The sequence below is a fragment of the Mchenga conophoros genome, linkage group LG22 (assembly GCF_057382185.1).
Source record: "Mchenga conophoros isolate Kocher_MC1m ecotype Shallow Benthic linkage group LG22, M_conophoros_male_GT1.1, whole genome shotgun sequence".
In the NCBI taxonomy this organism is placed as follows: Eukaryota; Metazoa; Chordata; class Actinopteri; order Cichliformes; family Cichlidae; genus Mchenga; species Mchenga conophoros.
Genome location: NC_140546.1, coordinates 20,701,314 through 20,714,008, shown reverse-complemented (window position 1 = coordinate 20,714,008; position 12,695 = coordinate 20,701,314). Strand labels below are relative to the sequence as shown.

General features: G+C 43.4%; 1 protein-coding gene across 1 annotated transcript; it reads right to left on the bottom strand.

Annotated features, from left to right (window-relative positions):
* Positions 1-1,570: 1,570 nt before the first annotated feature.
* Positions 1,571-10,334, bottom strand: nkain1 (sodium/potassium transporting ATPase interacting 1). The gene is made up of 8 exons (XM_085262558.1): positions 9,989-10,334; positions 9,274-9,662; positions 8,307-8,444; positions 8,119-8,199; positions 7,380-7,577; positions 7,127-7,187; positions 3,743-3,824; positions 1,571-2,084 (listed from the first exon to the last, which is right to left on the bottom strand). The coding sequence occupies exons 2-8, from the start codon at positions 9,325-9,327 to the stop codon at positions 2,075-2,077; spliced, it is 624 nt and encodes a 207-aa protein (XP_085118684.1). The 5' UTR covers positions 9,328-9,662; positions 9,989-10,334; the 3' UTR covers positions 1,571-2,074.
* Between the last annotated feature and the right edge of the window lie 2,361 nt (positions 10,335-12,695).

The following is a 12,695-nucleotide window of genomic DNA, read 5'->3' as shown; positions in this document are numbered from 1 at the left end:
TTCATTAATGGATCCCAGTTCAGCAGCGGAGGCATAAAATAAGTCAACTCACATGTACCGTTACTATTATAATGTCACTTTGAGACAATGTTTTGACAGTCAAATCCTCGCTGCAGAACATCAGCCCAGCTGGGTGCATCATTTGGATAACGCTCCTGACTAATCCTCCAAACAATTCAGTGCCTTATAATCCCAATATTATTACAATGTAATCAAAGGATGGAAAGCACTCAATTTATTAAACCCTCCTGGGTGAGACAAATGAGTCTGCACACACACACACAAGCACACACGCAGAGACAACAAGAGCCACATTTCATGTAGAAAGTGTAGTTTTATTATTTCAAACTTCTCCTTAACACCCGAGAAGGTTTTCACCTCATACCTGTCTCCCTCCTTCCCTTTTCCTTTCTCCAGTTACATCTACAAAAACTACTCATTACTGTGTATGGTACATTTTCCTCCTCAGTCGCCATGCTCTGGAAATCAGCGAATGAGCTGCAGGAGTGGACGTAGCTCGTGAGATGACGATGCTGGGGAATATTAGCTGCAGATGGGCTTAAAAGAAGGCAGCGTGAGGATGTAAGCAAAACGAGAGGACGAGGGAAACGGGTACTAAGAAAACAAGTCTGGACGTGTAACCCTCTCCTCCCACCGAGTCCCACCCACCTGCCCCCACCCCTTTTTGTTTGTTTTTTCTTTCCCTAAATGGAACCAACAATAACAATCATTGGCTGGTTATTTACATGCACAGTGTCCCCCCCGTTACCACCCCATAGACACACTAATGCCTGATCCCAAAGCCATCTGCTGATCAACAGTGTTACATGTTACAATATGTTGAATAGATTTTCCTGACAATCACTTTTACTTGATTTCAGAAGCAAGCCAAACCTATAATTTAAAAAAGACAAGGCTGGTGATATTCCATGGTAAAACAAAAACAGCAACGAAATCAGCCTTTTGATAAATATTTTCCATGTTGTGAAAGCCCTCTTGTACAAAACTATTGAAAACCCCATCAGTCAGCCACGCCGTTGCACCAAATTGCACCCCTTTGTCACAACAAAGCTGGGCACTGTAGTTTATTTTAAACACGCACCTCTCCCTCACTGTAAATACTACCTGGACATAAAAATAGTTTCCACAAACGTGCTCTTTATTGCTAAAGAAACTACAGCGTGCAGCTGTTGTAGGAAAGTACAGTAAAACAAATCAGTGCTGGGCGCTACAGGGAAGCTACTGAAAGATGGATGTTTTTTGGTCTTTTCATGTTTTGCCTTGTATTTACCGTAATAATAAACAAGTGAAATATCACCTGCCTTATCTTTTAAGGAATTCACGGTTTTCTATGCGTCCTGGGACCTCAGCAGTGGCTTCGGCTGGAAGGTGAAAGCAGGGAAGGAGGAAGGGGGAGATGGCTTTGGGAGCGGGAATCGTAATCGACTGCTCTACACATCACCACGTTCTAAAAACAACAACAGGTACGAGCCGTGCCTCTTTTTTTATTAGGTGACCCCCCCCCCAACCCACCCACCCACATCGACGAGCCCAACCCCACCCACCCCCCAAACAAAACAAAACAAAACAAAACAAAACAAAACAAAACAAAACAAAACAAAACAAAGCAAGAACAAAAACAAAAAGAAATCACAGGGGCACCAAGTGGTAAGAGTCCAGGGTGCAACTGCAAAGCACCAGCTAGTCCTGTGGAATTACACAATCACACACACACACACACACACAGCAGTGGGAGTGTTGAGAGCTGGCAGTTTAGTGAACTGTCCCCTCGGTGAGGCCAGCTCTTGTTCTATGAATCTCTTCTCCCCTCGCCTTCCTCCCGCGTCGCCTTCCTCTCGTCACGCCGCCCGGCATGCTGGTTCTTCCCTGAGCTCTGTACATTCTTTTCAGGGCCATATTTCACTTTCTCAGACACACACACACACAGTCACACACACTCACACGCCTCTCCGTCTGGGTGGGGTTAAGTCCATTTCTCAGGTAAACTGTGACAGAGTGAGTCCATCCACAGTGACACCATCAGGGTTTGGCCTGAAGGGGGTGCTACCAACAGTTAACCAGCCCTGCAGGGGTGCAGAGAGGATGACATAAGTTAAAATTACAATATGCTGCACTTTGACATAACTGCATGAAAAAAGGCACTTCACTGATTTTACTCATGAAGTTGAATTTCGTGTCATTAAACTGCTCTGCCAAAAAACCAGTCCTGTAATTTTCAAAGGCAGGTTTTCATGCTTTAACGCAAAAACTGCTATGGTTATGAAATGTCTAACATTTTTTGAGATTGATACAAATGTATGGAGTTAAATTAGCCTCAAAAGGATTACAAACTAATACTTACAAGGATAAAAAAATACTGATCATTCCTGCACAAATGTTTACGTTCAAGGACACAAATCTGATCATTTTTACTTTCAAAAAGCTGCTACTTTCAGCTGCTCCCTTATTCACAAGGGGTCGCCACAGTGAGCCGCTCTGCATGTTTGATTTGGCAGATTTTTTATTTTTTTTTGCACCAGATTAACACATTCACTTGGCAAGCGAAAGGTCACTGGTTCGATTCCAGGTGGAGACACAAATCCCCTTTGGGTTTGTATCAGGAAGGTCATCCGGTGTAAAACTCTACCAGCCTAGGCGAGTAGCCCAAAGAAGCCCTTCTTGACACAACCCCAAAGGAACAGTATCCTCCCGGATCAAACCGTGGATCTTTCCCTCATTAGGCGACAATGAAAACCTTCTTTTAGCTCACTTAAGAGCTTTGCCTGATACGGAGAGATCTCGTGATGTGTGCACTTGTTTATTTGGAGCATTTTTCACATTTGCAGCTTTGAACGGTTTCTCAAGCTGCGTTCAAGTGCTAGTGAAAAATTGGACACTGGAGGCCTGTAACTGAAGAAGGATTTTGTCTCATCCAGGTAGCTTGAGGGTTAAACCTGGGTTTTCAGTACCATGAAGATGTGTCTCTTTTTAGCGGCGCTCCAGAGCAGGTTAAGTTCTAGATTAGAGATCAGAGGGTATGAAATCACCACCTACTGACCAATCAGTTCTCCAGCAAATTATATCATCATTCCCAGAAGGTCCCATGGACCTCTGTGCGTGGACGGCATGAGGATCGAAAGTTTTTTTAATAGTGTCTAAAGTCTTTGCATTTCCCTGATAATTAGCAATAAATATAGATTCTTATATTATATTTTAAATATAGATTTTAATCACCATTTAATATCTCTGGAGTAGGTGACACAGGGATCATTTTCTGTGAAAGAAAACTCATATGATCCCATATGATTGCAGAGAGATACCCTGGGTATACTGAACTTGCTTCATAGTCCAGGGCCCTGGCCTTCCCTTGGATTCTAAGAAAAACTAAAAAAGTTTTTAAAGCTACAGGTCTGGATATATATGCATTTGTAAAGGAGTTTTATATTTGTTCAAATTGCTTTGTATTTGTGTGTGGATTGGAGCATGCATTTTGTGAGTACCCAAAAGTACTCACAAAAACGTTGTACACATTTTCATCATCCCTTTGAGACTAACTTAACTCCATACAAATTAAGGACTAAAAACAGATCCTCACTCAGCTTGACTGCACTACATTTATCCAACACCATTACACAATAGCAGTGCTACAATGCTGGAATAGCGCTTGAAAGATTAACAAAGAAAGCAACAAAAACAAAGATATTAAAATAGGAGACATTTGGAGAAGATGGCTGTAACTCACGTGTAAAGAGGCTGCAGCTGCAGATGAGAGGACTTCTGAGGAGGCTGGTAGCCATAAGAATCGAACCCACCAATGAAATCAACTTCATGAGGGGAGAAAGAACAAGAATGACATCATTCCACTTTCCCTTAAACTGTGTGTGTGTGTGTGTGTGTGTGTGGGGAGGGTTATATACCAGGTGTTGTATTTCAAGATAACTCTCTCACAGCATCAGATTGTATCATCTTATGCGTTTGGCATGCTTTTATAGACTGCAAACTGTGACATCAGAATGAGCAGAGATACAATACCAATACATCAACCTCCCTACTGCCTTTGTGTCACTGATACATAGTTCTAATCTTTCTCAGTTGATTAAAGGAACAGAGTCATGTGGTGTCGAGTGAAGTAGGATTGATTAGCTGCATCAGTGGGGCTATAAAAAAAAACAAACAAACATCAAGTTCTGGATCTGTTTTCTCTACAGCTAGAACTGAACAGCTCCATCATTTTAAAGTAAGAATGTTGTAATGCTTTCTTTTTACAATGAAGCACAAACGTGGTTTAAAAAAAGGCATTTAGTTATTTATTGATGTGTACACACTTATAGAGCTTTCAATAACATGAAGTGTAAGACAGATTAATTACCTGCCACATGCTAGGGAAAACGTGTATTCCCAGACTGGTTGCCGACTGATTACTGGAGGTTGCTGGCTGTCATTAAGTAAAAAAACCTTGTGGTTGCTTTGGTCACTAGCAGATTGCAGCAGTTTCCTGTAATTTGCCTGGAAGATGCCTACTTTTCAGTTTGCGTAATGCTTTATTCAACTTTAACTACACTCGAAGAGTAAATGGCGAGTATTTGCAGGCAAATTGCTTCAGCTAACTCTAGCAACCAACCAGTGACAGAATGCACACTTTTACATGTTTTCCCCACGTGACTGGTAGTTTCTAGATGAATTGTGTGACATTAGTGTATAACAGATATATTAACTCATTCACAGCCATTGGCAGTGAATGAGTTAAACCCATTGACTCATTCACTGCAATTGACGGCTATAGACGTCAATGGCAGTGAATGAGTTAATATGTGGTGAGTATATCAGCTGATTTAAAACAAGCAATGTGTCACCATTATATTAGGTAAAGAAACACATTTGTCTTGAATATATCACTCGAATCTTTTTTTCAAAAGGCAAAAACAAACAAAAAACAATAAAAATGCACGACACTGCAGTTCCTTGAGTGGCCACTTGAGGCTCACTTCAAAAGTCAGTGTGTCCCCACAGACTCCATAGATTGAAAACGTGACGTCATTCCGGGGTAAAACCGCAAAGGATTCTGGGAACGCGTGGCAAGCGGTACTAGCGCACGCAGGCTTTCACATGAAAACAGTCACACAGCGATAAAAAGAAACACAAAAAATGGCAAGAAGCTGTTGTATTATTAACTGCAATAGCCGGTCGCATGACAGCCACTGGAAGCCGACGGGTAAAGAGATTGTTTTTTTATCGGATTACGTCGTGGAAGAGAAATTGTTCACGCTGTGTTTCCGATGAAACAGCTGATGGATGGCCTGGATTGCAGCCATTCGAAGACCAAATATAAAGTATAAATCTTATATTGATTTGAATTGAATTCATTGCGCTATGCTGCTTTGTTCACTGTGGCTTTGCGGGCTAATGTTTGTTGTGTTTTGTAGGAAAACCAGCCTACAAAATGCTGGAATGCGATCCAGACTGTGCACCCTCTTATCAGCCTGGGTCATACCGAGTTTAAAGCTGCTACCACAGCGAGATTTGATCGGTTAAGAGAGAGAGTGATATCAAAACAGCCACGCAACGTCCTGCATATATGTGCCCAAGTGTTGTATTGAAGCAATCAAGTGATGAATAACTGTTTTCCAGTATGTTGTTTTGCAATGTTTTTTTTTTTGCATTGTTGATTTGTTTTTTAAGGACGCAGCTAATAAAGCATAATGGGAAACAATTATGCCTCTTTCTTGTAAAATTCTATAATAGAATGAAACAATAATGCCAGTTATAAATAAAGACAATAAATTGAATGAATTACGAAACACTCATTTTTTGTCTATTAGATCTGAAAATGTTGTGTAACACTACAACCTGAAACGACAAATAGATTGCGTTTGCCTGTAAAGGAAATAAAGGAAAAGAATTTAACAACAGCTGTGAAATGGAATAGTCCAAATCACCAAAGTAAACTGGACCTGGGCTTGTTGCAGGGATCTGAAGTTAATAAACATCTTGTGAGTGTATGCACTCACACTTAGGACCATATAATAATAAATATGTCCGTGATGAAAGTTGGGCAGCACGCTAACGTCCTTACTCCACTCTGTATGCTCGTAGGGGTCTGACACTTTCACTCCTTTGATTTTCTCCTCGTCCTTTTTTTTTTTTGCCTTTTTGTCATGTCTGTCTTTGTACGGACGTTTTATACATAACTGTTTTTGGGGCAAATAAAATGCAAGTAGGGATTAAAACCGCAGAATTAATGATTACCGGTGCTGGAAATACTAGCGCTTGATGCAGTGTTTTGATTTTGTTGCCACAGGTACCCACAAAGCAATGCGCGAAAGTCACGTGGTCTGTCAATCTCTATATTAAAAAGCCGAATTTTTGCAGAAAAAAACCCAAATCTATTACAAAATCTGATTTAGTCTCTATATTATAAAAACAAAAAAACAACATGGCGATGGATCTAAAGCTAAAATTTAGACCGGCTGATGTCAAACACTCGCTATATCCATCTTTTATATACAGTCTATAGTCCATCTATTTTATGAGTGTGAGTGGTGCCTTGTTTTAAAATAATACATAGCTGAGAAACTTGATTTTGGTTTTATGGATTTTAAACAAATCGTGTAGATGTTGCGTGTTACTGTTAGAACATCACTGACACTATGCTATGACAGGCATATAATTGCAATACAGCATGCTATTAAGACGTTAGAGACACAGCACTCGCCCACTTCCTCTTACAGGAAATCAAACTTATAACATTGATATGGGACTTCATTTCTTCCACTGAGTGAGCGTAAAACACTCACAAGAGGCACATCACGGGAACAATCAGTCAGACACGCAGATGGCACACTCACGCCGACAGACAAGCACTAGCCAGCTGACAGACGGACACTCTCATGGTGGGAATGCATCCTAATACTCCCCACAGATGGAGGGCTCAGATCACCCAGAGGGAATCCTCTGCAGTGATATCGCTAAGCATGACTCACACAGGAGAAACCAATGAGACGACAGCACTCGCACTCAGAGTCATGGATCTCTCACATAAGAGCCCTCGAAAATAGTACGACAAGCACACCTAATCAACTGAACAAGGTGCTGGAAGAGCTTTTAGTGAGAAGAGAAAGATACTCACAGCTGTCCTCGTCATCCTGGAAGACTTTGCTTACGTAGCAGGCGTAAACAAAGCCAAAGAGCTGTTGGAGAGGAGATGATCAGAAATAAATACAAGGGTTGTTCTGTTAGCTGAGTCACTGCTGACTTGTCCAATATTTCTCGGAAAATGTTTTAGCATGATATTGAGGGTCAGCAAAGTGATACAAAACCAAAAAATGAATGTACAAGAACGTGTGTGTGTGTGTAAGTGTGAGTGTGTGTTTGATACGTACAGCCAAGAGGATCTGAATGGCTGAGCTCAACACCTCGATGTACTGGTAGTCGAGCAGACACCCGGACACAGTGATGACATGGTGGTCATCGGGGGCCATGCGGGAGTCTAATACTGGTGTTACCAGGCAACCAGGACCGTGCTCCATCCACCACGAACGATGGAGGGATGTGTTGAACGTCATGAGAAAGTCTCTATCCTAAACACACACGCATACAGTAGACACAGAGCTAATTGTCATTCTCTTACTGTATCTTAAAGCTTCTTTTAATTGTTATTAATACAGTGATGCTTTTCTTCTGTCTTCTGCCATGTCTACACTGTTATGTTAAACATAACCAGTTATTAATGAGGTCAGTCTACGTAGAAGTAATACAGATCAAACTTGAGATTCTTTGCTTGGTTTTGCAAAAAGGGAAGACAATCAGAAAAAAAGTTGTCTTAAAAGTAGAGGAGCAAGTGAATGAACACAGTGGCTGAACTGAGATGAATACGGATTATTTTAAACTTTAAATCACTCAAGGCTAATTTACTAGGATCGAAAAAGAAAAATACGGATGTAAAAAGACCTGCCTTAATCGTTAAGTCTAAAAAATACTTCTGAAAAAAGCGACATAGAGCCAGAGAACTGCTAATATTTGGTAGCTGATGCAAAGTAAAATGATCTATAAAAATGTACTTAAATATAACAACAAAACCATACAAGTCAGAACAGGGGTCGCACACAAAACACAACTTACCTGAGAGAGGTTTCCAACCTCCAGGTAGAAACAAATAATGAAGGAGTTCCATCCCACCCAGACGACCAGCCATACTGCATACTGCCAAACAGAGACACAGGGATCGGTGTTTGGGGACCGTAAGTTACACACACAGTTAGTGCAGGAACTGGGACTCCGGTGCAAGATGATGGATATACACTACTCACAAAGATGAGGTATCTGAAGCGAAACTGCACAGTGCCAAACATGCCCAGGATGACGGCCATAATGTGCAGGAAGTTGGCCAGAATGGGAGCCCACTGGTAGCCCAGGAAATCAAACACCTGCCTCTGAAGGGCTGCCACCTGGGAAGGGGTGGGTCACACACACAGACACACACACGTATATATGCATATTAGGAAAGAAACAAGCACACATGCAAATATAAAGGACAGAAAAACACAACACACACACACAAGTAGTGAAGGCTACACACACACATACAGTGACAGGGAGACACATACACAGGCCTGCCGCAGTTGTTTCCATGGTAACTGCCTGGAGCACCAGCCAGTCCAGTGACTGTAAAAAAAAAAGAAAAAAAAAAAGAGGAGCACCCCCAAAAAGCTCCACCAAACTAATGAGAATCTATGGGCCAAAACCCTGTGCCGCACAACAACTCATCAGCCGGGCAAACAATAGCCTCAATAACTGCTCCTCACACTGCTGCTGTCCACGCCTGCATCACACTCACTGCGGGGAGATGTTACAGTCACTCTTATAACACAGTCATCACCCTTGAGAGTGTCAGTCCTGAGCTATTTCAGAGGAAAACAAACATCCAACTTTCACTCTACAGTAGAGACCAGGTGGTGAGAAGAGCATTTTTGTTCTTTACATTCAGATGATTTTTTTTTCTATATGGAGCTATCAAGCCTCTCTTTATAAACATAGACGACCCTGACACTAAAGACCCCCCTACCCTGTACCCTTCTGCTTTATACACACACCCTAGCCTGTAATGTGGCATGGCACCCCAGCAGCTGCAGCTCAAAGCTTTTTCCTTGTGTGACTGCATGAAGAGGCCAGACAAACATGTCTGATTACAATGTGTGGGTCTGTAGCACGCTCCTCTAATTATATCTTCATGGTGAGTGAGTAGAAACACACACACACACACACACACACACTTACCAGCTGCAGTGAACATATCACCAGCAGCGTGCATCTCCCGTCGCACTTCCCCATTTTGGAGGGCTCAGGACGCGGCTTGGAGCCGCGGAGGCTCCGGGGAAAAGATGGGTCCCCGGTCAGATCCAGACTGCCTGGTCGCCTCAGCTCACAACATTCCCGGCTGAATAGACGTGCCCAAGGCCGCCGCCTCCTCCAGCAGCGCTGGTCCGGCTCTTCCACTCACAGTGGATGACCCATCTTGGCCTCTGCTTTTTTTGTTTTTTGTAAATAACAGTCGCGGGAGGGTTTCAGGAAGGAGAGAGGTGAGGAGGAGGTGAAGAGGGTCCAGTTCACGCCTGCTGCGGTCTGACCACCACAGAATCACCTCGGCCACACCTTCCGAAGAGGGGCTACACAAAGACACAAAGAGAGACGGAAAGCTGTCATAATCCGCTCCGGGCTACAGACAGAAATGAGCATCATATGATACCGGATCACACGGGGGTGGTGGCGGTGAGGAGGAGGAGACCGACCCCGCAGTGGTGGTACTACAGCTAACGTTTGGCTACATACACTACGGACACAAAGCAGCCCGTTGTGACTCACGGTTTTCTAGGAGCGGAAGAGTATCGCCCCCCTCCCCACCTCCTCCTCTCCCAACCTCCGTCGTCTGGATCGTCTTCTCCTCGAGCTGCTCGCGGGGGAAGAAGTCAAGTTAGCGGGCGGTTTTTCTTACCGATACCGGGCTCCTTTGCTCCGTCTCGCAGCGCCTTTTGTCAACAATCGGTGCCGGGGCAGGAGCAGCCGGGGGGAGAATGAGAGAGAGAGAGAGAGAGAGAGAGAGAAAGAGAGAGAGAGAGAGGGGGTGGAGGCTCTCAGTCACCGCGACCCCTCGAGGAGGAGCTGCATGGATTCTGCGGATCCGCGTGCGCGAGGGAGTCAGCGAGTGAGCGCGAGCGAGCAGCCCCGCGAGGCTTTTGAAAGGATCACAAAAGAAATGGGGGCCCGCGGTGGGTGAGGGGGTTCAGACTTGTGGAGGAGGAGGAATAAAATCGCCTCCTCCCTCCAGCACCACCATCCAGACCGAGGAGAGGGAGAGAGGGGAGGCTGGCCCCCGGAGGTGCTGCCCTTTTCCTCAGCTTGTGGTTATTCGGAGCGGAAATAAACACAATTAGCAGCCTTGTTTAATCTCAGCTACTTACCACGAGCAGCGCGACAGCACAATACAGTGAGCTGCACACAAGCTATATCAGAGAAGGAGGCAGATGATGAGGCGGCTATTGCAAAGGGCCACGCAGGAATCAATGAGCAAGACAAATGTTTTATTTGGACTTGTAATTCACCATGCTTTTGTGTCAAATCTTTGCAAATAAAGAATTCTGAGTTGTCCTGTTTTGATAAATTAAAGCACAGACTGAAGTAGATATGCAGTCAAATATAATTCTAAGTGCGGTACAAAAGTATTTGCCCCCCAGTCGTAACCACTTTTTAAGTGGTTCAGTTCAGTTCCACTAACCACACCCAGAGCTGATTACTGCCAGACCTGATGAATCAGGAACTCACTTAAACAGAACCTGTCGGACAAAGTGAAGTAGACTAAAAGATCTAAAAATAAAAAACCAAACAAAAAAACAACAACAACACAACATGCCATAATCTAAAGGAACTCAAGAACAGCTGAGAAACAAACTGACATCTATCAGTCCTGAAAGGGTTATAAAGCCGTTTCTGAGACTTTCGGACTTCAGTGAACCACAGTAAGAGCCGTTATCCACAAATGGAGAGAACCTGGAACATTGCAGAATCTTCCCAGGAGTGGTCCACCTGCCAAAGTTACTCCAAGAGCGCATCAACGACTCATCCAGGAGGTTACAAAAGAACCCAGAATAAAATCTGAACTGCAGGCCTCAGCTGTGTCACTTAAGGTCAGAGTTTGTGATTCAACAAGACTGGGCAAAAATGGTATCCATGGGAGAGTAAGAAGAAAGCCGCTGCTAACCACAAAGAACATGACAGCTTGTCTCACAGCTGCCAAAAACATCGTGATGATCACCAGGACTTGTGGGAAAATATTCTGAAGACAAAAGTTGAACTTTTTGGAAAGTGTGAGTCCTGTTACATCTGGTGTAAAACTTACACAGCGGTCTGGTGCTTCAGGTTTTGGAGTGACTGAGTCAAAGTCTGGACTTAAATCAGATTGAAATGCTTTGGCATGATCTTAAACAGGCTTTTCATGTTCAAAAATCCTCCAGTGTGACTGAATTAAAGCAAATCTGCAAAGAAGAGTGGGCCAAAATTCCTCCACAGCAATGTGACAGACTCATTGCTAGTTATCACACACGGTAGATTGCAGTTCTTACTGCCAAGGGTGGCACAACCAGTTATTAAACTGCATTTTTTTATTCAGTCAGGTTATGTTTGTCAAATGTTAAATTGGCTTGATGATCTAAAACACGTAAGCTAAAACCTAAGAAATCAGGAACGAAGCACATACTTCTGTTGGGCCTTAGGGCAGCCCCTCACTTCATCCGCTCTGTGAAATAAGCTTTTCAAGCCAATCTCTCTCTTTGAGACAACTTTCTTCTGATTGGCTGCCTCCTTCAAGCAGAAGGTTTTAGCAGCAGTTGGGTGGGGTTGCTGTGTCTGTGATGACCATATAAGGGTGTCATCTTTCGTTGATGTCATAGAGATCCAAGATTAGAAAAAAGTGCCTGACACAGAGTGTTTAGAGCAGCCTGAAGTTTGAGTTTTGCGTCACAGAGATTTTTTTCTTTTTATTTATTTTTTATTTTATTTTTTTACATAAGATGACATCACTATTTCAAAGTTTGGGCATGTTTAACTCACCCTTGTTACCAGAACCAGCTCTGGGCATAAGCTGGCAGAGCAGCTGCTCTGAGCCCCCCCCCCACACACACACACACCAACAGGGGGTCCCCCAAGAGAACACGAAATGTAACAGTGTTAATTACATAAAACATAAATGAAACATTCATGCACACTGTAACCATTTGAAACCAATCATTTCAGAAACATCGGGAAGACTGAAGTTCATCGCAGGGATCAAGCAGGACTCATGATCTTCACCAACAGCTCCTCGGAGGGAAATCGTCTTCTCCGCCATAGGGCCGTCCCAGAAGATGAACAGAGGTCTAAAGGTCATGTGCTTTAGAAATAGGAAACAAAATCCAGCAAGGACCTGAGAGATGTATTTGGTCATTCAGCTCCACTGTTCACAAAAGCCTCAACAGAAATGGTATCAATGGATGGGTGGCTGTCAAGAGGCCATCATGAAATACCATCTGGAAAGAGTCACACAGTGGGACACTATCAGTCATGGACTGGTCTCCCCAGAGCCCAGATCCTAACATCATTGAAGCAGTGTGGGATCTTCTTCACAGAGAACAGAACAAAAAGCAGCCAACATCCAAAGAAGGGCCTTG

What these genes read in the sequence shown, in the direction of transcription:
- nkain1 (XM_085262558.1), bottom strand. Translation starts at nt 9,327, where the DNA reads ATGGGGAAGTGCGACGGGAGATGCACGCTGCTGGTGATATGTTCACTG. An exon ending in TGATATGTTCACTGCAGCTG is followed by an intron (nt 8,445 to 9,273) that starts GTAAGTGTGTGT and finishes ACCCCTTCCCAG; the next exon opens with GTGGCAGCCCTTCAGAGGCA. An exon ending in GCTTCAGATACCTCATCTTT is followed by an intron (nt 8,200 to 8,306) that starts GTGAGTAGTGTA and finishes TCTGTTTGGCAG; the next exon opens with TATGCAGTATGGCTGGTCGT.